This window comes from Dicentrarchus labrax, unplaced genomic scaffold (genome assembly GCF_905237075.1).
Source record: "Dicentrarchus labrax unplaced genomic scaffold, dlabrax2021, whole genome shotgun sequence".
Lineage (NCBI taxonomy): Eukaryota > Metazoa > Chordata > Actinopteri > Moronidae > Dicentrarchus > Dicentrarchus labrax.
In genome coordinates, this window is record NW_026136705.1 from 28,870,137 (window position 1) to 28,895,709 (window position 25,573).

Genomic DNA, 25,573 nt, shown 5'->3' on the forward strand with positions numbered 1-25,573 from the left:
GTGATGAGAATGGAATGGCACAGAGATAAGAAATATTTCACAACATCTACATAGCAAACTGTCCCAACCATGATCATATGAATATAACGTCAGAATATTTTCTTGTGATCACGGAATATATATTTCATGAACTGCACACGTCGCCTCTGTCACCTTTGTAAAATATGTGTTGATGTTTTTTGATGGCTGCTTTCACTATGTGCTTCTGCAATACCTTTCAAGGCTTTATGGAAGCTGCTTATAAGCCTTTTCATGAGAGACAGCTCATCGATATGTGTGGCAAGTGTTGGAGCATCAAGTTTACCAAGTGAGGGGCAGGACAGCACTAACAATACACTTCCTTCAAACAAAACACTCACATTGAAGCTTTTAGTGAGATACATTTAGTTACCGCTGACAGTCCTGCACCTCGGTGTGACAACAGTAGACGATAAACTCTCATAACTGATATAGACATTATGATAATGGCACATCAGAGATGGTGGGAGTAATATATAATTGCTAGTCTGAGCTGCACTTAATGCATTGCCTCCAAATGTTTAAATCTATCACTTAATTTGCCTTTTTCCATCACAAATGAGTGTGTGCATTCACACACAAATGCAAAGGCACCATCACCATCCATTTGTCTACTGGACAGATGAGGAGACCGACAGTCTAACAGCTGACTGTGAGCAAACAGTTGAGGAAAGTAGATTCTCCAACATACAGTATGTCAAAACCAATCAGACGGAGGCACCCGTTAGAAGCTCAGTGTCTTATTCAGCAAAGCTTTGAAGTGCAAATATTTCCAATCTCGCACGAAATATACTGCCTGGAAAGTGGAAATAGTCAAATAATCTTTATCAATCTAGACCAGGAAAATATCTGCTGAAAGAATAAATAACTGCTTTATTGGGCTTAAATTCTCAGGCTACTGTCAGACACCACAGCAATGGCTGGAAAATACTGTTTGGTTCTAGGATAGCCTAATGACTGGAGAGGTATTGTTCACTGAATATTGGTTTATTTTTTGTCAGATTTGTCACATCACCTAGTAATGCAACTGTTTTCAGGGACCGTTGCAGACTGTTACAATAAATGCTTTCCTGAATTCTGCGCCATTTCTGAGGTGACTGCTTAACCTTACACATGCAAACACTATTTCCATAATATCCATGTGTCTTTACTCTTTGTTTGGATGTGAGTGTCTGACAGTATAGACAGAGAGGTAGTGGTGTGCACGTCCCATCTTTAGGCAAGGAAAATAGATTCAACCTAAGGAAAAAAGTATTCACTGGATTTTGGCTCCCCAAAAATTTCTTCAGTAGGCATGCATGAAGTAGGGTTGAAACATTGCCTTTTTCAGTTGATACCAAAACTTTTCCTCCTGTCTGAGGAAAAAAGACTAACGCTGAATAATAAGGCTGGCTATTGAACCTCTATATGTTTTGGTACAAAACTAGTCATACCAATGAAAAGTTAAGGTATCTGTACCGCATGTCAGGTATTGTCAGCGGGCTGCATGGCTCAAGAGACAGAGCTGTAATAGACCTTTTTCACAGCAGCCGTTTTGACATTAAATAGTAGGTTAAACACAGGTGTTACCAATGATACTAATTAAGGTTCTGTTCCATTCAGATCAAACAGAGTGAAGGTGCTGCTATTGTGGATGTTAGGTTACTAGAAAGGCTTTGTTACACTAAGTCCTTCAGCAAGACACTGAACCCCTGACCGCTCCTGATGAGCAGGTTGGCACCTTGCATGGCTGCCTCTGAATGGGTGAATGCTGGCATGTGTTGACAAGCGCTATAGAAATGCAGTCCATTTACCAGTCCATCTATATCTGTATCGGCAGTAGTATCAAGTATGAAGTACTGTATATCAAGTATCATGGAATTTCCCCATTGTGGGACAAATAGAGGAATATCTTATCTTATCTTATCAAACCTTACCCAGCATTAGTGATGGATTATAATAATAATAAGTCTTTGTAAGTTCAATATTACAGCAAACTGAAATAAAATGAAACCAATGGCTATCTGGAAGGTAACAAATCAGTCAAAAAATTATGCTATGCTTTAGAAAATGGTCCAAATATAGTAAAGTAAACACAATGTGTAATAAACAATTAAAAACAAACAGAAGTATCTTACTTTGGAAGGGGCTGGTGTTCCAATACTATCCAGTAATGCTTTGCATACATTGTATAATGGTATATATAGGCTAATCAAGAATATTGTGCAGTGTGATTCTGTAGAGCATTAAGGACATTGCAAACTATGACAAATACAAATGGATAGGGTTAAAATGGTCAGAGTGTATCCTTCCATACAGTGTCACGCACCTCTGACATTTCCAACTTTTCTCAATGGCCAACCTATTTGGCCCATGGCAGAGGAAGGGGGCCAGATTTCAGCCTTCAGCCATCCATGTCACAAAGTCGAAGCAGCCACCCCTAGATTAAAGTTGTCAGACAATGACACTCTCACACTGCACCATACAAAGCTAGCCTGAGGCACCACCAAGACTGCAATGGATGGGGGGGGGAGAGCCATGTTCCATTGTCTGGGCTAACAGCTGCATGTTTCCATTTGATTCAATAAGAAATGTACGCATATTAAGTTAGGTCACACAGATGGCCATCGTATCAGTGAAAAAGATTTTCATCAGGAAATCAAACCCACTGTAATACTGACATCAGACATCTGATTCCGCCCACCAGACAAGCGTTTATTTGTAGATTTTATTTTGTACATCACAAAGAACAGGATTGAAGGATAAAAAGGTTGCTGAAAATATGAAATATTAATCTGTGCATCAGTCTGTCAATGTATCTTTTTTCCCATCCCAGCTCTCCCTGTGGTGTTATTAGTAGTAATAGCACTTGTGTTGCATTTTTCATCAGTTTTTACTGTTAGACATGCATGTATTCATACCCGCCTCAATCATGAAACATGATGCAACATACAGTAATCTTATACAGTATGGGATGTTTTCTTTAATTATGTACTTAACATGTTTGTGCCATTCTGCTCTCTGCACTGCTTATGATCACCACAAGCAATAAACAGATATTAATTTCCCTTTGACATTTCGAGCAACATGTGTATCTGAGTGCATGCTTTGTGAACAGCACACAATCATTTTCTCCTATTTTGTTGGTGTGGCTCCTGCTGCTAAAATGACAAATCTATGTGCACTGGGCCGGAGCGTTTATGTGTGTGTGTGTGTGTGTGTGTGTGTGTGTGTGTGTGTGTGTGTGTGTGTGTGTGTGTGTCTGTGTGTGAGCGACAGAAAGAAACAGTGACTGCGTTTGTGTTTTACCAATGTCTGATTGCAGTCAGTCCTGTCTGATTACATGTTTTCACAGATGTGTGTGAGCACCTCTGATTGTATGCCTCTGTGCTGACCACAAGGAGTTGATTTCTGGGTGATCTTTCTGAACAAGAATAGCATTATTACCTACCATGGAATTCTTTACCATAATAATAAGTACAGGCTATACAATGTACTGTAATGATGCCATTGATATGTATGAGGAAGCATTACAGAAATCCTTCAAAGTGAGTTTGCCTTTATACATATGAACAGGGTTATGTGTTTTTGATGATTGTAAAGATTGTACTCACATCGCTAAAAGAAACTCCAAGAGCGCAGGAAGCACAAGCAGTCAGACGAGCAGATTATTTAAGAAAACCTCAGTTTCGTCAAACTAATTGACGAGAGATATCAAGGTAAACCTATTACTCAAACTATCCATTGCTAACACCTAACACAGTTTACAAACCAAATTCCTGGTTTAACTTTGACCAACCGTGCTTGCCATAGTTATGTGAAAACAGTTGTCTGTGCAATATAGAATTATTACCGATATTTCAGGTGCATTCACTTTCGGTTTTACCTCCAGATTAAGTGGTTTAGATAATCTGGCTAAACTGGTCATCTGGCCACTAGTGTTTCTTGCCCCAGCTCGAATTTGTTGTTACATTTATAAAGTAACTGTGACAGATCACAAAATCATGTAAGAATCCATCTTGCCAGGCTTCAAGCTTAGTGTTTGAACATCAATCAGCGTCCTATGAGGAAGTACTGGCAGCTACGACATGTGCACTGGGTGTGGTTTAATGCTAGGTCTCTATGACAACGAGTGCGAGAAGTGAATGCTTGCTCAAAAACAACAATGGCGGTTGCTAAAGATGTTAGCGTAGATGCTGCTAGTATTGGTTATGTCAGAACTGGAGAGCATTTCTTCAGTGAAAGAGGAAAGAGCTTTTTTTTTTCCCCTGACAGGCTCCGGTAAGAATTTGACATGGTTACATGGTTTGTTGATCTGATTGGCTGAAGTTTTATCCATTATAGATTCTTCCAATCACCTGCCAAGTATTTTTTGAAAGTGCCTGAATACTGACGGAGTAAACACATCCTGTCGTGCTTTAGGTCAGTATTCACTTTTTATATTTGTAACCAAGAGCACAATTTTTCCATGACCTTCAATACTTTATGCTGCCTAAACATAAAAATGGTAATTTTGTTTTAGTTTCCATGAGCAGAAATAAACATATTGACAATAAACATTTTGCAGATACTTTAAAAATAAATATTCTGTAGATACATTCATCAAGAAAGGGCATTATCTATCTCATTATTTTGATAAAAACTGTAATCCAGACATAACATGTCTTCCAAAAAGTGGCTGTTTAGTGCAAATTAGTTGTATATAAATGTAACTTTTAGGTGACAGGGATGTGTACTGATGTTGCTGTGTTCCCATTTCAGCAGTTACTCTTGTGCGGCCTGTTATCATAACCGGTAGAAATGATGGCCTCACAATGTAATAAACCCAATTATCCAATACCCAAGATCGACTTGCTTGGTTTCACCAGAGCTTTCAACCACATCCATTATGAAAGTATGTGAACCTTGTGAAGAAAATAAAGCTGACATTTTGAGAGTATTCTTGTGGCCTTAAAACTCTCTCCAAGGACTCCAATCTTAGGAAGGATTTAAAAACAATTCTCAGAGCAACTGTCAGCAATAAATCATATTACTTTTACATTTCTATCAACATGATGTGAACAGGTGGTAAAAATGGATTCAGTAAGTCTTGTGATATTAGCAAGTCTGTGTTGATAGACACATGCATCATTGGCAGTTCAGCTATTGTAGGCTGCCAATGATGCATGTGCTGTGGTAATTAATTCAATTTAGGCTGTGAATTAGCAGCCTAAATTTACTGAGAGAGACATGATAACACAGCTGTTATCAAGATCTTAAGGGATAAGATATTGTGTGAACATATATTTCAATTCAATGCTAGTTATTTGAAGTGAAAATTTAAATCTAAGACTTTGTAGAATTGTTCTATTAGTGCCAACTCTAGCCACTATATGCTTTGCTTTGAGAGTCACGTCATCATTAAGAATGGTTATAAATGTCACAAATACAATACATCCTCCTGCCTATATGACCGCTGGAGAGTACAAGCAACAGGCTTAGTAGACCTTCGTCACACTAACCTTCATCGTTATGTGTTTAACGTTGTGAAATGCTTATATGCTTGGATAGGTTTACGTACCAAAACTACTTGGTTAGGATTAGAAAAAGATAATGGTTTGAGTTAAAATAAGTAGATTTCAACATCGGTCTCCTGGGTGAATGTCCAGTGTTTGTTTGACCCACCTATCTGCCCCGACTTCCTCCCTATGTGGACTTGTGTCTTAATACTACGTCACCTGACTTCCTCCTTTGCTCTCATCATCATTACTACCGCTACAGGTTGGCGCCTAACAATAAACGTTAATATGGGTCGTAATAGGCTGGTTCCAAAAATGACCTATACATCTGTTTTAGGTTTACATCCAAATAAAGTGGTTTTACACTATGTGGCTAATCTGTTGGCCCATTTATAACCTGTCTGCTAGATTTTTGTGTCTCACCTGTGTTGTCAGGTCTCAGAACTTACAATACTATACGCATTTAGTGTATTAAAATAATGCAAGATTACAAAAGGCAACAAAGACCAGCACCAAAGTAGAACCCTAAGACTTTGCTTTTCCCAATCTGTTAGATGCATTTGGAGCCACATTTCAACCACAATCTGTGAGAACAGAACAACCCTTCATCCAAGCTGCTCGCTGTGAGAACGCCATGTTAGTGCAGCCGACTGACAGCTAGAGGCAGCCGGAAAGAAGGTCAAGCTCCTTGTACGGTCTGACCACTTTAAACTGTGGAATCCCTCTTTGTTAGGATTTGAAGGACGCAATTCAGTTAATCTATGTGTAGACAACGACTGTTCAGATGGAAGCTCTGAGATATAATACAGAATTTGTGGGAGATGATCCCATTGGTCAGTTTAGTGATCAGACTCCACAAAAAGTCTCTAAATTGAGACTCTGTCACTGTTATCCTGTTGTTAACATATACATATACAGCAGAAACATAGCATTCTAGCACTGTATAAAGGTGACCTAGTGGGTCAAGGGTTATTATCCAAAATGAGATTAGATCATTTTTCCAAGATATGTTCATGTTGCTTTAAAAATGAAAAAGAGCCAGTCAGAGTCTAAAGAATAGACACAGCAGTCTATAGCGCCTGTGTGTGTGTGTGCAGGAGGTGCACATAATAATTCACAGCTGAAGAAATCAACACAGCATTTTATCTGTTTTCCATCACAGGCCTGTACTTTTTACAGCTTTTACCTGTTAAAGATTTATACTTCTTGTTGAGTAACTACAGAGGTGCTCACAAATTTGTATTCTTCTATTATTGATGTTTTGTGTAGCTTTTAATGTGTTTATGAGTTTTACTGAGCAGTGAATGGTTTTATAGAGCCCTGGTGGGTGGCACATTACAATGCATCATAGGATGACTGTTTAGCATTTTGTCATTAACTGAAAATAAACAGCTGCAGTTTTTCAAATTCATAATCCTGAGTGGAGTAAATTAATTCTAACAGCAATGGGGCCATTACAGAGGTGATTGAATATTTTCACATTGGCATGGCCTTGCAAGATTTAAAGGGTTTGTTGTATATTGTGACATTATTTTTTCTAAATACATTTTCAGTGCCCAGTTTTCTCAGTTACACCCAAAGCACCGTTATATCATAAAAATATCTTGCTAGGGTAAGAAAAAAGATTATTATAATTCATCAGTTATATCTTTACGATTATGAGCACATCTTTTTTTCTAAATCTTTTTTTTTAGTGGCAGCAGTATGCTTCTGTAACTCTCTGATAGAAAGGAATTGAGATTTATTGACCCTTCCTTTGCCCCTTAATTGTCCCTTTTGGAACCATTTTGAAGATGAAGGACAAAAGCGGCCTTTATATAGCCACATCTTAATTGACTAATGTTGGCAAAATGCTAGCCTACAAGCTAGGTAATCTACATTTTGCTAACATTAGCTTTCATATCAAACTGGCTAGCGAACAATTATTGTAGATCAGCCAGCTAGGTAGCACATAGCAAAAAGGGGTGGGGCTTAGAAAGGGTCAATTCAGACAACAAACGACTTCTTGCCTGATTCTATACATGTCAACTATCTTTACAGAGTCTTTCTTTACATAAGCTACATTAATATCAACCGATAGAAGGCTTACTCTAAAATCAGCCAGTGTTTATTGCTGTTAAGTTGTAAAGAAGATTCTTTTTCAGTGCCAATATCCTCCTTTCCAGTCTGACTTTGCATTATTCAACCACGTAATCCATAATAGACCAAAGCTAAAGCTGGTGATAGCAGAAACCCCCTTTGGGGTTCATTCAAATGGAAGATAATGCATCTGACTGAATTGCTAATAAATTGCCTTTAATGTGTCAAAGAAACACACAGGGCCTAGAGATCTGGATGGGTCACAGTTATAGCAGTTACATATAAAACTCTTACATTATATTCACTCTGTCACAAATAATGAAAGACTTAATATCCTCAAAAAAAAAAAAAAAGAGGCACAATTTCGCACATTTTCTGAGCACAAACTACAAAGCACAAAGACCACAGTACTGGTCTTATCATAATTTGGACCAGATGATGGCTCTAGATGAAAAGTCAGGGGACGTTATTACAAATCATACTATGGGGAAAATGAATGTTTCATGGCAATTCATCTAATAGTTGTTGACCGACTGACGTCGGAATGACACCCAAAGCCCTGCCATTAGTGTAGATTGAAATAAATAACATCACATTAGAAACTAATTTAAGCAATGTTACTAAATAGTTCCCACAGCTATACTGCAATAACTCCCCACCCCCAGCACACACTCTGTACCTCTGATGCTCGATGGAACAGTGGATTTGTGACACATTATGTAAGAACGGGGTGTGAAGAGCTTTATAGGGTGTTACATGCTTGGAGTGAGCATGTAAGTGGCTTTTGTCTACCACTGCTGCTGTATGCTGCACAAAACGCCTTTATCTCATTGCCGAGCTTAATGAGTGCAAAGCAAATTTCAACAATGCCAGTAAATAAATAGTCATCTTAGAGCAGGATTTTACAGCTTGACGTGTGCTGCTATATTGTGGGTTGTTTACAATAATATAAAAATAAAAAATAAAACAGCCAGCCATTTATCTTCCATTCATTTGCATTCTGTTATATCCTATGTCCAACCACTCTCTACTAAATGTTTGTTTTGTGTTTGCTCTAGTCAATTTTGTCCACCAGAATTGGAGAAAAGCAAGTTAAATACAAAAATGTATTGCAAGCATCCCAGCTTAATGGAAATGATCTCATTAGATAAGGAAAGCTGTAGCCTGCAGTTGAAATATGTACATCAGTTTAGTCCTGTGTTACTATAATGTAAATGAGAATCTTTGGGAAAATTAGGCAATTATGGAGTAATTATTGATGAATATGCAACAGCTGTTACAAAACTGGTATTAGAGTGTTGCTGCAAACTTGTAACTAAATTGATGTTAGGAGGTATTCCACACAGATTCCATACGGTACAATCAAAGTTAGTGCCTCCATAGCGTTCCCTAGAGGCTGCAATGTTCACTACAGCTCAGCAAATTAGTGGTATGGAAAAGTGATGTTTGTCCTGAGGTGACACACAAGGAAAACCGTATAAGGAATGTTAAAACAAAAAGGGTTTAGCTAGTGATCACACTGAAATGCCATTTCATATATTCATTGAGCCACAGGTAGATCATTTCTGTATGGGAGGGGTGTTGTTTTGTTTAGTTTATTCGGCCACAGTCATTTTCAGTCAACATAGAAGCTTCAATAGCAGCTGACTTTTTTACTGCAATAAGAAACACGTGTTATCTCTATATATTGACCTGTGAAGCTGCATAAATCTCATCCCTGCTGTTATGGTAAATTGTCTGATGCTACTTTTCCTAGATGTGGCTATTTTTCTGGATTTGGCACAATAAGATGTCCCAGTTTTTAATTTTGCCTATAGACCCCTGACTGGTGGATTGTTTGCTGTCGATGAGAAAAACACCAGACTCTCTTGAACTGCGAAGCAAATTCAAAATATGGATGGTGATTCTGGAATCAGGTTAAGGTTCAGCACCTTGGGAACATGACATAACAAAATGCAAATTAGATTTTGAAAGCAGAAATGTTATCCTTATAGTGGCGCTAGATGAAAGGTCAGGAGTTCCCAAATACATTGAGATTCATCCACTGGGATCGATGAATATTCACAGTAGTTTTCAAGATACCTTGTCATGGACAAGGTTGTGTCAATCAAGGCAACATTTTGGCCTGATGGTATGACATGACAAAAGGTCAGAGTCCCCAAAACCAGAGGGACTCATCCTCTGGAGATCATAAATATCCATACCAAATCTCATAGCAACAGTCAGATATATCGATCTGAAATATTAAATGAACTACATGACATCAGGCCCTGACTATAAGTTTATTTCCTCTGAAAAACAAATAACAACCTAAAACAAATAATACCCTAAAGCTTCATATCAAGAATTATAAGGCTGGTATAGGTGATAATGAAAGGTGTCCTCTTTCGCTGCTAAAATAAACTGATGTTATTTAGTGTGTTACATTTTCCATAAAATCTAAGCTGATGCTGCGTCAGCTGCAGTTTCAGATTCATTTACATGCTCTCTGGCTCACCAAAAGCCACTTAACATCAAGAGTGCATGCTGTTTGAAATAGAGAGGGCACAAGCACAGTTCAGAAAAGCTTTGAAAGGAAGTCTCATGATACAGTGGGATAATGTCATGATCATCACTTGTGACACTCCACCTTAAGTACAACTGCATATTTGTAATCAAATGTAACATATTTGTATTGTTACATTTCCATTGGCAGTATCACTCAAAGGAATATGAAACAGTTGTGATTTATCGTCTCTGGCCATAATGGCACAGCAATTTACCATCTTCTAGTAAAACTTTAAAAACGGTTAGAAAACCTTGGTTTGGTAATCTGACCATCTAGAGTGTTAGTTTAAAACGTTCAACTTGAAGTTTAAATGTTCCGACTACTGACAAATTGTGAAAAAAAGCTATAGCCTAATTTTAAAAAATTGTTGAAGTTAAGGTTTTGGCTTACTATTTTTACACTTATGGGGAGATAGTCAGCCATTATCTACTATCAGTTTGAGAAGTTTAACATGGAGTTTAAATGTTCAGAGTTTAGGACATATCTCCTCATAGCCGAAAGGTGTTATTGAGAATACTTGAGTAAACAGTTGACATCCAGCAGACACATGGATTCATGTTTCTGGCCACTTGAGTCCAAATTTTCTCTCTAGTATCTGGCTCTTTAGCTGCTAGCCGCTACGGTGGCGTACAAAGACTTTTTCACCAACAACAGCAGTCTGCTGCGGCTGAAAACAAGGTTTTTGAGAACAAAGTCTGCAGGTCGGAAAACCAAAGGAATGAGCTAAAACGGGCTAATAAGCGCTGAGGGGAGCGGCAGTGTCGGGTGATCATTTTTTGTGGTTTCATCACTGAAAGACACTCCTATCTTATTACACCTAGCCATTGTTTAATATATATTCATTAGATCAGCTGTAAGTGTTTCTGAAAGTTAATATCATTTTGTTTAATATCATATTATAACCTGCAGTAGCCCATATCAGCGTAACCCCACTAATGACCCGGTCTCATCAGGAGGTTTCACTGTCAGGATGTGTAACATCCGCCACTCATCTCCTACAGGGCCGCTACATAAACCAGGTGCATCACTTTACATATAATTTGCTACAAATTAACATCTAAAGCAAGACTTGCCTCTTTTCTCTTCCCCTTGCTACCTCACTTTCCTCCCGCCTTTCATGCCCCTCTTTGCTCAGAGGAGGCAGAGGGGAGGTATTGTGCCGGATTCAAATAAAGAAATGGAGAAGTAAACAGAGGAGCGGCGAGGGAGGCAGGAAGGGTAGGAGGGAGGGATGGATGGAATGCGGCTGCTGGCTGGTGCCGCTAATGATGAGGAAAATAGAGGGTCATGTGGGAGCCATGGCTGGATGGAGAGAGAGGGAGTTGGTGTAGTATAAAGAGTCAAGATCACTTGAGTGGTGGGCGGATGCTTTTTGTGTGTGTGTGTGTGTGTGTGTGTGTGTGTGTGTGTGTATCATGCTGCTGTGTTTTCTATCCACTTGCTAAAGTCGTGTGCGTTGACATGTGTTTATATTACACGGTGGCGGTACATGCCTTTACTTGTGTGAGTCGAACCAGGTTATCCATGAGTGAGAGTGTGTGTGAGCGCAGTGTGTGTGTGCGCATTGTAGGAGCGGAGGGGGCGGCAGCCAAGTGATTAATGCGTCAGAGAGGCAGCTGTGGTCTGGGCTCACTCATTTGGAAATATCTTTCAGGGAAGAAAGACAGAGCGGGAGGATGGTGGGAAGGGGGGAGGAGGAGATGCTTCTACATCCCTTGCCAGATAAACAAAAGCTGAGAGCCTTTACCGGGGTCGAATGGGGCAGGGAAGGAGAGAGAGAATTAGAGAACAGGGGAGGGAGGTAGAGGGCACCGCAGCATCCTTCTGTCCTCCATCATATCAAGATTCATTAGTGTTACTCCTCCACGCATCAACGTGTCTTCAACTCCTGAATATTTTGTGAGCCTTTGCCTAATGAATTATACAATGACTGGGACATGCTTAAAGGATAATTCCGTTTTATTGCAACTGCAGTTTAGCTTTGGCCATTTTTACGATCAATTGTGCTCAGAAGTTAAGAAAATTCTTGAATTTCCCTCGGGATAAATAAAGTATCTATCTATCTATCTATCTATCTATCTATCTATCTATCTATCTATCTATCTATCTATCTATCTATCTATCTATCTATCTATCTAAAATTGTTGAAATGTGGGAAAATTGATGCCTCTACAACTGACATTTTGAATCATTTCAGGAAAAGTTTTCTGGTGAGTGCAGTCACAACGGGGATTTTGACTTAGTAAAGTTGCAACCAGATATTTGTAGGAAGAGACGTTATCATTTGTCTCAAGGCTGCATTGTTCACATTAATGAAGCCGACTGTCGGTACCACAGTTAGAATTTGTCTCAGTTATGTCAGACAGTGACTTTCACCAGGAGCTTAAGTGCCAGTTATGTTTCTGTCAGATTATAAAACTGGAAATGGACACCTGCCTTTCTTAAAAATTGGGCTTCTATAGACAATCATCCCAAGAAAAACAATTTTAGGAAAGAAACAAGTTCAAGTGACAGAGCATCTTTAGCGGCTGAAATAATGACTTTTGTCCAGTAGAGTCCATGTTTCCATTCGACATTCAGCATGGGTTTAACCATAACCACAGTTGTTCCCAAACCACAGATGTCCCCTAACCTTAACAAAGCGGTAAATTTAATCCCAGACAAAGCCTAATTCTAACCAAATCATATTTATGCCAAAAACTAACCAAACCAGAACTATATTGATGTCATATATGTCACTGTATCATTAGAAACAGTGATTTGTAATGGCTTTGGATGGTATCGAAATGATGTTACCCTGCTGACAGCATATTAACAGGACAAACCATAAAATTATTATACTTCTTTTTACTTTATGAATGAACTACAAATTAAATCCCTCAGAATAAAAACTTTTAACACTTTCTTTATTCAAATTATTGCCACCACCAGGAGGTTATGTTTTAAGGGTTAGGGTCAGCAGGATTACAGAAAAACTACTGGCTGGGTTTTCATGAAACTTGGTTGAAGGATGCGGCAGTCAAGGGGCAAATTATATAGGTCAACTATAACACCAGTGTGTTTGGGAGAAAGAACTGGACTTGCTGAATGGCGTGCTGTGACTTAACATAACACAGAACATAACAGCCACTTAGAACATCAGTGTAGAAAGAAATGCAGCAGGTATATAGGAAATAAGCAACCATGAATGTGATTTTTTTGGGATAAATCTGGAATGGCTGATTTTTGAACTTTTGTCAACCCAATGGTGTGCAGATCTGCACATCTTTGGCAGAGGTCTGTGCTATCTGTGTGCCCTTCTACTTTCCTTTACAAGCACCATTTTATATCTCCCACCCACTTCTGCATTTGAGATATAAAAAAAATAAATAATGTGAGCCTTACTCCAAATTACTTAACCTCAGTAAAGTCACCTTTTCAGCAGCATGTAAGCCATTTTCTTCTTTGATAACTGAAGATAACATTTAATGCAGGATGTTCTAACTGTAAAGAAGTGACCCCAAAAATAAGAAGGAGTGCAGGTAGAAAACAGCTTGTTGGGCTACTGTATATCTTGACTCAACCATTTTAAATGAGTAGCAAGTCGTGTGGATATTATGTTGAGTCAGGCAACTGCAGAACAGCGTGAGAAAGCAGAAAGTGGATATCTCACCAGCATCTCCTGACACACGCTGGGCGAAGCAGGTTTACTCTTCAGGGACCACGACAAGAGACAAACAACTGATGACGAAGGTGTCTTTCTAAGAAAGAGCTCTAAAATTGCACAGCAATGCAATCCATCTTTCAAATGAGTCATGTGGTGCAAAACATATGACCATTACACTGTGTAATTACTCTAAAGTTTAACTTATTACATTAATAAATCAGTGAGTTGAACAATTCTGATGGATTGGAAAAAAGTAGTGTTTTTTCTTTACTTTGCAGTCAGTTGATTAAAATAAATTATTAAGTAAATGTATTAATTGTATTTTCACTTTCATCTTTATTAGCTATTTTTAGAGATGTGCTAATAAGCTGGTATTCACACTTGCACTGTTATTCTTATTTTTTCTTGCTTGTTAGCAGATTCAATGTGTCAATAATAATGGTATAATATAATAAGAATTTGGATAATGGTGCTTTTAGCTTGGTACTGTACATAGATACCAGCCAGTTTATCATTTGTTGGCAGTTTTAGGGCATCTTCTTGGAGATAAAACATTTTTGACACCATGAGTTGACAAGAAGCACCAAATTACACTATTAGGATATCTCCATAAGGTAAGACGGTCTCATTTGGAGAGGAGGCACAGTTTTGTAGCCTCATTATACATCAAATTCACACCAGACTAGAGATCAGCAGTGTTTCAGGTGAAGAAACACTGATCTGAAGCTTATAGCAGGCCGACAAACTTCACCTATCTGACGAATATCAGAAATGCAATGGACAAATATTGTTTTCATGTTGCCAGTGTGGATTATGCAGTATTGAAGTGTATTGTGAGAGGAGAGGGGGGGTTTTGAGGTTGGCTTGAGTCAACAGTCCACAGACATTTTTCATTCCCAGTCTGCTGTCTTTTGTAGCTCCTGTGGAACATAAAAGTTTCTGTGGTTTGAAGTTTCGTTTTACTCCCACGTCCTTGTTCTTACAGTATTTTTCATCTAAACCCAGTGCAGCCTCTCTATTTTCTGATCCACTATCCTACAGCTGTATTTTGGATATTGCTAATGCTAACTGCACATTCCCAGCTGCTGCTACAAATAAAAAGGTTTTAGCTGGCAAAACCACAGAAAGACTTTTTGGACTTGGTGGTGTCTTTTGTTACTAAGCACTTAAATACTACATATATGACATGATAGAAATATTACTTTTTGTAAGTGGATTAGTTCTGAAGAGCAACGGGCAATGGTAAAAGAAGAAACAAGCATAGTGAACTTGTTAGAGCTACAGGCAACAGATGCTTTCTGCAAACCTTTAGCCCATCCAGCCTGTTATTGTGAAAACCACTCATGCCATGAATGCATCACAGCTCTGATTGCTGTTGCTCATGGCATGGCTCAGTGCACGTATCCCAACCATACAGAAAAGCAGCATTAGTGACATTTGTTGCTTCTGGGACTCTTGAGACCTTCAGTTCTAGCAGCTACTCTTATAAATACAGTGAGAGCAATGAGTTTCAGCCAAATAATACTGCATTACTGTGGATTAAACCCAGACATTGTGTTTGCAAAAGACCACATGAAAGCAACCTTTGTGTATATGAATGAAAATGGAAATAATGTAACAAAGAGAAATGTAAGTCTATAAGTCACTGACAGCACCACTGTTGAGCTGATGTTTGACATACTTCAGGACAGATTGGCAAAAAAAGAAACAATGCAGAATGACATTTGGCAAGCTCGGGAGACAATGTTAATGATGGAGTGAGAAATGTCAGTGGGCGTGCTGCTGGTCTGCAAACATGCATTCTTAAAAAGATTTATTTATACACTGTTATGCCTGTTGACTATACTTGGTGTTGGTTTACACCAGTCATAACTGAGAGTCACAGAGGCTTTATAACTTCCTCTGAGGAATCAGCTATCGCAACACTTTTTGTATGCAAATCAAGAGAGACGTGGTATTCGGTATATGACAACTGGATGAACGCCGGCCAGCAGAAGAGGCTATGGGCCAGGGGTACCAAGGCCCACTTAGGAATTTGCAATAAGGCCAGAGGTCCGGAACAGTGCCATCAAAATCTACCAAATGAATTGAGATACTTATTTTCACACATTTTTGTGTCAATGTCTAACAAAATGACTGCACAGAGAAAGGTTTTCCGTATCTTTTGCTTAATACGCTTGTATCAGTAAAACCAAATCCTTCTCAGAACAAGACTTTCCCTGGAGCATGACTTGGTTAGACACAGTCGATCAAGCGAAAGGCACAGAAAACGTTACATTTCTCTGGATGGTCGTCTTGTCAGACACTAGTAATAACGGTCAGTGGCAAAAACACGCCCTTTTACAGAAGTTACCATTTAAGAATGAATGAATTACTATGGGATGACAGCAAAACAAAAAGAGCTGCAATAGGCTAAAAAGCCCTGTAAAGTCAATCAGTGATAATTTTTATTCCATGTAAATTTTAAACAATATGGATTCAGCAGCATAAAGTGTAAATGTGGTAACATGCAGCAGAAGTGTGTTGGGTTTTCTGACTAGGCCCCTACTTCCGTTGGGTTGCAGTGAGAAACAGAAAATACTCCATCACTACAAGTTTGCTACTTTTTTCTGTGTGCACTACATTTAGCATTGCCAGCGACAAGGGTACAAGGGTTTCCTTGCTCTAGTTCCACTTCTTCTGTTATGACACAAATAACACTTTGCTGAGAAGCCTCCACTCCAGTGGCCATAATGCTGCATTCTCACACACATCAAAAAACATTGGAACTAATCTTCATTTTCTCTCTGGATTTGAGTCCTGCTTCCTCACATAATCTAACATAATGACCAGGGTGTGAAATAAGAATATCAACAGTAGATTTTTTTAAAAAATCTTTTAAATTAGATACTATTTGGGGTATTTTAGTGTTTTCTCAGTGACATCACAGGTAATAGATCCCTCAATGTGAAATTTGGAATTAGGTGCGGAAAAATGATATACTGATGTCAGTAATATCATCGGTGCATAGAAATTTGTCATTACAAGGATGCACTCCAAAGGTTAAACTATTATCAAGTAATTTTACTGTAATAGAGACCTTAAAGTCTTGTTTCTTTTTTCTTAAAGTGAAATAAATAAATCTGACAGTGTAGTGAAAAGTCTAAAATCAAGGTCCCATTTCTTTTCATTCACAAAGTTGATTTCTCTTGAAAATAGATTGAAACATTCTTATAGCAATTTGGTATGTTCTGCACTTAAAAAATTAACTTCACTTGTAAACAGAGATGACTTTACAATATGGAGAGTTTTGCAGTGTACCGGGTGCACTGGATACCTACATAGACTAGACTGTCAAGTGAGGGTTGCATGCAGTCATTTATTATTTTTGATGATTTAATTAAGACAAATAATTTAATTATCATAAAATGACTGAGTGCGACCCTCTGAGAAATTACATATTATTACATTTGCTAATCAAAGAATGAATTTTTAATACCACCCCATACTGTAAATATCAGGCTGAAGTTGAATTATCTGAAACTGTGATTACATACCCCTATAACCTGATTTAATTTGAGCATAATTAATCATCTTCCACCTTCCTTTGACACGAGCATAGCCTGAGACAGCCTCAAGGAAGGTATACTTGTACACTTTCACGTTTCTCTCTCGTCCACACTCCCAACCTTCCACCAGTTTGTCACATGCACCACCAGAGACAATAAGACAATGGACCTGCTGTATGCAAATGTTTCTGTTTTTTATATGTGTATTTATTCCCTCAAAAGTGAATTTCCCCATTGTGGGATTAATAAAGTTATCTATCTATCTATCTATCTATCTATCTATCTATCTATCTATCTATCTATCTATCTATCTATCTATCTATCTATCTATCTATCTATACTTCCTCTCACACTCCACTCCTCTTACAGCCCGTTATACTTAATTCTACTGCTACTGCTTACAGTAGTTACAATGGCCACTGTGAATAAGAATGGGTGGTTAAATTGTAAAGCTGTTTACAGCAGCTGGTGTCCACAGTCTCTTTAGTATCAGTGACAAGGTCACAGTCGATTTAGTTTTCAATTTCCAAATATGGCTAAATTTAAGTTCAGTCACTAGTTTGTCTCTTCTTGTGGTGGCAGTGAGCAGCAAAACAAAATATTTATTTTATCTTGAAATGTCAAAGATAATTAAACATCAAACCCTTCAAACAGGCTCTGTCATTATATCTTGTCTACATTATGGCAGACTAATTAGAAAAGAACATAGCTGAAACAGCTGTGCCATTTTACTTAATGATCTAGACGTGTGTTTGGTCAAAGTTCAACCATTTAGATTTTATTAAGCTCTCAGTAAACCAGATCACAAACAAGACCTGTCAGAGAGTGGCCAATCTGCCTGTAAAGCAGAGACATAAGGGACCAACGTCTGAAACACTGGTCGTGATGCAGCAAGACAGGGTTAGCACAATATTCTTGAGTTATGCTTCTTATATGAATTCAAATGTATGGACTTTATTTGTCCAGTAACCAGGAACAATCCAACTGTACTGACTGCAATCCTGTGAAAACCTGCTGCATCTGCAGATTGTTGAGTAAAAATGTCTATTTTGGTCATCCAATAATACTATGTTGCCAGAAATCAAACTTTTCTATTTTAAATTTAGTTTTATTTAACTAGGGTGCTCTTTCAGGATTTCCTTTTTTTAAGGACAAGGCTTTTGATAATCTATATTGTTCTTACCATTAACATTTGCCACGGGAAACACAACAATGAACTGATTTAACAAGTGCATTTCTGTGTAACCAAAGCCTGATAGATCTCATTCTGCTGTTCCATCGACCCCCATTCTGTCCAAAAACTATTAAACTGTTGCACTGGGTGATATGTTCTTTCATCGCCATCTGGACTGCAGTTTATTTTAAGTCAATCTTACAAACAGCAACCAGTTTAAGTAAATACTCACTAGAGCATGAAATGTGGTTTATTCCGTTGCTGGAAATAGTCCCCAACAAATGCACTTTTTATTCCTGTTTGAGGAGCTTTTGCTAACACTTAAGTGCCCTGCTGTTTTTGGAAATGATTTAGCAGGGTCAAATATAAGGATTGCCCTAGATAGATAGTAAATCTAGTGACTCACTCGCCCAATCCGGCAGTGATTGGAACGGCGGGTAAAGACAAAGTTTGAGCTGAAGTGCAAGCGAGCACTTCAATTATCCTGGAAACAGTTGGGTTGCGTTAGAGGACGTGGGCGATAAAATGGAGTTGTTTTTCAAAGGTACGCCAAAAAAACAGGATTTTGAAGATTTACATCTTTACTACACCAATGGTGCGGAGTATCACTGACAGTATTCAGTGACGGACTAACACAACGCCAGACTTATATGTTAAGAACTTATCAACAAATAAATAAAAACATGCATTACAATAATTGCACTTGCCCTTTTGCACCATTATTTGTCCTCTAACTTTGTAGTTTATTAGTTTATTTCGAGCAGATGGAACTGCCCGCATGAGAGCTCTTTAACTGAGCTCTGTGTGCCCCCTCACTACAGACTCCGCCCCCCTTTGCTCCCGGTAAAGTCCAATTTTTTTTATAGCATGAGGTTTCCTCTTCTAGATTTGATTAATTGTCTCACTCTCATTAAGTCGTCTTCCTGGTAGAATCTATAGTTGGAACTTTTGAATGATTTGGCTTTCTAATTTAGTAACAAGCAAACAGTAAAAAATTGACCTTGACCAGTTTTATCTGTAGACATTTCACTACGTGAGAGCTTGAATAAGATTCAAAATGTGTCCAGTTATTACCTGAATAAATCTATGAGTCAACAGGAGTCAAAACAAGGTCTATCTGATGAATGAGCTGCATCCTCAGCTCACAGTGTCGCTCTAAGCAGCACGTGTATTGACAAATGTAGATTGCAAGGCATTGGACTGGGGACTATTGACATTGCAATAGCAAAGACACATCCTGTGGTCGGGAAATTTTCTTGGTGCAGTGAGAGATGACCTTGCCGAATACATATTCTGAGGAAACGCTGATAGAGCTTCAGTAGCTTGGGAAATTGAACCTGTGTTATGAAAGAATAGCATACAGGATGACAAGCAAACACTGTATGCGTGTGATTGATTTAGTCATTAATCTGAGCTGTACACTGTCTGTGTGTGTGTGTGCTTGTGTGCACACACATAAATGCATTGTGCGTGTTTAAAGAGCCTCTCTCTGTGCACATATGGATAACAATCCTTGTGTTTAACTGCAGCGTCCCTCAGCCCACCTCCATCCTCTCATGTCTTCCATTCTATTGATTGGCATACAGAACAAATACACTAGTCACCCACACCAGAGATGTCTTGTTGGTAGCGGCAGGTCAACCAAGGAAGCACTTTGACAACAAAAAATATTTTACTCGCTCTCCGGGCCTTTTGTCCATTTTTAGCACTGGTTTACTCCAGAGAAGTGAAAGAAATAACCTGTTGTACCTAAATTCTCATGCTCTGCCTCAAGTTTCCAATACATATTTGATACTACTACTACTACTACTACTACTACTACTACTACTACTAATAATAATAATAATAATATATTACTATTCTGGACAGATGGTTTAGAGACAGTAGTACAGTACAGTAGTTTTCTGCTGTTTCTCTGTTAATGAATGTTACAGTCCTTGTTTCTTATATTCATCCATTGCTTGTGGATGGTTTCACAATCATCTCTCTGATCAATCTCTGTAATCTGTGTAATGTTGTAATGTTCACTTTGTGAGTAATGCTACACACAAACCGAACATTTTAAGGTAATTAGGCTCTGTTTGTGGACCAACTGTGTATGTTAAATGGCATTATGTCACATTTAAGTGTTGGCAGTACTCAAGTACAAAAAATCTGAATAAATGAGTAGGGAAACACGGCGAATGTGTCTCCACGCAGGGCACCTGAAGCATGAAAATGATGCGAGTCATATGATATGACCTCCTCAGTCACTAATCTAAAGTCAATTGAACACCCACAGGTCAGGGCCAGATTAACCTGGTAGGGGGGCCTGCACAAAAAAACACGACGGCGGGTCCTTATTAATCCCCCTGTGAAATGAATCTGTATATTATTTTCTTGATTTATATATTTCTATTTTAGTGGATAAAATGTTAGAAAATAGTGACAAATGCCCCTGCGTCAGTCACCTGCTTCATCCAGTTCGTAATCCAGCGTTGCCTAAGGCATCATGAAAATCCCTCCAGCACAGTGCCACAGACTTGGAGAATCACGACAAAGATAATACAGGTCTGGAGCTCTTCAAGCCTGGCTTTGGCTACACATTCATAAAGTAAATATAAATCTTGGAAATATTGCATCTTTGTTTTTATTTAGTTTTGATACATGTGAGCTTTTTAGTTGCTTTTATTACTTTTTATTTTTGGTTTTATTTATTGTGTAGGCAACACTTAGAAAACACTTGGCACATAGGAAAGACTGTTATGCCAAAGTGAGAATAAATAAAGATTAATCAAAAGCGAATGAACTTCTAGGGTTGATTTCTATTTATTTAAGCCAAAAGATGCTGTCTGAAACTTTTATCAAGTTCTTTAATTGCCTCATAATGAACTTTAAGCGTGTAATTATGCGAGTGACTTCGCACATGAACAACTGTAAACATTAACGTCTGCGTGACTCGACTAAAAAGGGCATCAATAATGAATCCAACTTTTGAAAAATTCTAAAAATGTACTCCAAACATATTGTATTTAAAACCATTTAAGGCTTATGCTGCCAATATTGCGACATGACTTTTTCAAACCCTCTGAAGTACTGCAATCATTGGCAAACAGTTCAAAAGGGTGAGTGAGCCATATTTGGCAGCTTACTCATTTGGCACATTGCAGCCCAACGCAATGGAATGCAACAGAAAAACAGATCTAAGATGAACCTGAACACTGGAGAGACGGCTTATTAGAGTGTCCCAATTTGAGTGAGTCAAATATTCCTTTAGTCTTGACAGTTTAAGAAAAGATAACATTGAGGAGATGAAACAATATTTTCGAGTGTTTCGCTGCAGAGGATAAAAAAGCATGCGCTGAGGGTTTTCACATTAAACTCAGATGAGATGATGATTGTCACTGGCAGTGCACGTTGGTGTGAATTTCTGTTGCTGCTTTGTTGGCATTCAGCTGCAGGGACCACCACTGCTTGGTGGCAGCGGCATAGGTTTGTGACCGAGAACAGGCCCGTGAAGGACTGGGCTCCGTCCAATCGTCCCCGAGGGAGGATCTCTTACTGTTCAATTCTAATTCATGTACATATAAATAACTGTCGCTGGCAATGCTAATTGGATTAAAAGGCTCGGTGGAGGGGAGATACGGGGGAGTGAAGGCAGCTAGAGAGGGAGCATGACTTGATTTACAGCATACATTTTTTTTATAAAAGCACATTCTGACCAGACAAATAATGTTTTTTAAATTATTTTTATCATTCGAAACTTAAACTACTGTAACTTCTCAAAATGCAGCCATGGATTTTATTTACTTCAACTGCAGAAAGAACCATTGTATTCGCGACAGACATTTATTCATTGTTTTTGTATTTTAACTAATTTTATAAGACTTCCTGTTTTCCTGAATTGCTCCAGTCAGTCTGCTGTTTGCTAGTCATGCAAATGCAACCTTCATGTTTACCTGTTGCCTGACATAGTTACTATAAAGCATATTTCCATGCACTAATTACATCAGGAAGAGTCGCTCTGAGAGAAAAAGGTCACGTTCACACTGGCTGGTTAATTTTAGATACTTGTTTTGATCTTTGTTAAGCTACTTTCACTGAACCTCCACACTTCCTGCACAGATGTTTCAAAGTGTGCAATCCTGGCAGGCTTTTAAATTGAAACATATGCAGCAGTTTAATCAACAGTAGATTAACAGTGATCGAAACATGTAGCTGGAGTAGTGACTGGAATTAATTAGTGAATGTATAACTGTATAATGTATTTTTCTTTGCTGCTCCATTTTTTATCAGTGATAATGTGCTGCTATATGTCTGTACAGTACATGTAGGGGTTTGAACGGACAGAGGAGATTCAAAAAGAACTGATGCCTGGGTTTTTCCCTACTTTTCGACCCTTTTGAAGCTTGACACAAACCGCGTCACATTTCTATAAGTGTACTGACACTGTAAGCAACACTGTGTAGCCTACAAACTGCTGCAAGTCCAAACTTACACTGCAGAATGTCGAGAGGAAGTTGGTTGTCTCTAGTTGTCAGAGCCAAATCTCTGCACTTCCTGCACATACGTTTCTCTACCGCTCTTGAGCCTTGAGATCTGTGGACGAAGCCCTGCTGGATTCTCCCAGGTTACAGTGTGCGACAGAGGGTGATCGGGCTTTTGCTATTAGAGCCCCCACATGATGGAAATCACTGCCTAATCAACTAAGACATAAGTTACTGAATCTCTCGCTTCTTTTCGTCTCAAAACTTTTCTTTTTGTGAAAGTTTTTGGAAATATTTGATATAGGTTTTTATTTGTACTGTTTTTATTCCAATTAGTTATTATCTGCCTGATGTGTAACATAGGTAAGAAGTGACATAAATACATTTATTATTATTCTTCCCAAAAATGAAAACCCATAGTTAAACTTGATTATTAGGGACCGAGCCAGTGTCAAACACTGTGAAGTCTCTATTGTATTTGCTAGAGTTATTATTATTTGCGGGAAAGGTTCACTGCATTTTTGACCCCCTGAACATATACTTCGGATGTATTTTATTTGGCAAAGTGGTCAGGCATGGTAAAAAATTGGTTATTCTATGCGTCACATACGGCTCGGCCACTAGGTGGCGCTACTATTAAGAAAAGTAGGTTTAGGCTAATAACTCCTGCATCGTTTGTCTCACATTCAAAAAACCTATATCCAAGCGTTCGGTGAATGGAGCTGCATCTCCCTAAATAGGCCACGCCCACTTTCACCTAGATTTTTTGTCTGTGTGTCCAAAAACTACATTTGCATGTTCCATCCGTGCACTTTTGTCTGATTCGCATGAAACTTGTCACGTAGCATCTGGAGACCGTCCTGAAAAAAAAACTAAAAAAAAAAAAATGTTGCTGACTGAACGCCGTGCTATTTGCGACTGTACATTGAAGGGCGTGTCGGTGGTGTGCCGTCAAAGTTGGCCATTTTGAATGCCGTGGTCTTGTATTTGGAACGAACAAACTCCTAGGGAATATATCGGATCAATTTCAAAATTAGTCAGTACAATCAAAACAAACTGTAGATGAAAAGTTGTGCTATTCGTGATTTTACCTGGAACCGCATGCCCGTGACGACGTGTCAAATTCCGCTGATTCGTCATAAAACAGATAGTAATCATAACTTCAGTGTACAATGTCCAATCTCCACTTAATTTCACATATTCTGTGACAGTCCCACAATGAACATGTCTACATGACAATATTCAGATATAGTGAGAGCACCACCTACTGGCAACAGGAAATAAGCAATGCATGGCAGCTTTGATCTGATTTACGTGAAGTTTTCATGTTGTGGTCCACACGTGTTACGACGCCTGTGACGCGGCCACAGCACACCCCGAGTTGCGTGGAGTGCGAGGTCCCGCCCAATGCTGCTTGCAGCTTTAATTAGTATTAGTACTGATTTGAATGGCAATGTTAATAGCTCAAGAATGAATGAAGAATGAAATATTTTGTACTTGTACTTTACTATACACAATGTCATTGGTCTAAACAAATATCTATATCACTAGCAACTACTATAAAGATGCAGGGACAGCTAAGAACATATATGCAGTGTGTGTGCGAACAGAAAACAAACACTGGAAACTCCAATATTACTACTTTCAAAGGTATTCATCCACAGTTCACGCTGTTTTGTATTTGAAACTCTTTATATCGTTGAGTTCTGTCCAAGCACTATCTGGTTAACTAGGATGCTACAACTAGCGCTACTCAGAACACCGGTACGCAACTGAATACATATCAGTCAGCAGCAATGACAGCAGCATGAGATTTGAAAGAAATGGACTGTGGAGAATGCAAGAGAGAGGCGGGATCTATCTAAATGTGAGAGAGAACAAGAGAAACTGAAATGGAGAAAGATGGCGGACTGGTCGCAACACTATAGCGAAACACTATAGATGCTGAGAGGAAGCATGTGTTGAAGCAAGGGGATGGTGAGGAGAAGGAATGGAGACGTAGGGAAGGCTTACCTGGGTACTGTGCAGCTCCTGCGTTGAAGGAGGATAGGTTGGAAGGGTAGAAGGGAGGGAAAAAAAACAGAAAGGGAGGTTAGCATCCAAAGCCCCAATTCAAAGTGAGTTGCCCCAATTTACCAGTGCATAAAGGTGCATGCTTGTAAAGTACAGGAGAAGCCGGGTAGGAATGCAAAGGAAAGTATTCCATGCTGTTCCCCTCTACAAAAAGAAAATCATTTAAAGACCACAGCTGATTTGAGAAACAGACAGATGTTGAAGTTTAAGTGTAAAGTTGATATCTTTCATCTATATATGGCTAGTTTCATGCCACACATTTACAGAATTACAAACTGAAACATGATTTTTTTAGACAGTTACACAAGAACTCTTGACTGTGGCACACAGTGATGATTCCTTGCATATGTAGTTTAAAACAGGAACATAGTCAGCTCAGGTTAATAAATGTTGGTACTGTATCAACACAGGAATGACACCATCGGCAAAAGCGTGGGGTTGCCCGGCAACCAGCAGCGACTCCAGAAAGTCACTGCTCCCAGCCAAGAAACAGTCGAGTACATCACCCCCCTGTAAAACCACAACTTGGCCCTTTGGGATTTTG

General features: G+C 38.8%; 1 protein-coding gene across 5 annotated transcripts in view; it reads right to left on the minus strand.

The window, feature by feature from the left end:
• cadm1a (cell adhesion molecule 1a) overlaps nucleotides 1-25,573 on the minus strand; it is a 382,815-nt gene that overhangs the window by 97,276 nt on the left and 259,966 nt on the right. For 4 of the 5 annotated variants that reach the window (XM_051402035.1, XM_051402034.1, XM_051402033.1 and 1 more), the window contains exon 2: nucleotides 24,970-24,987. The exons of the other annotated variant lie outside the window; for it this stretch is intronic. In XM_051402035.1, the coding sequence (XP_051257995.1) occupies nucleotides 24,970-24,987 (18 nt within the window). The remainder of the gene's footprint in view (nucleotides 1-24,969; nucleotides 24,988-25,573) is intronic. 5 annotated transcript variants of the gene reach the window in all.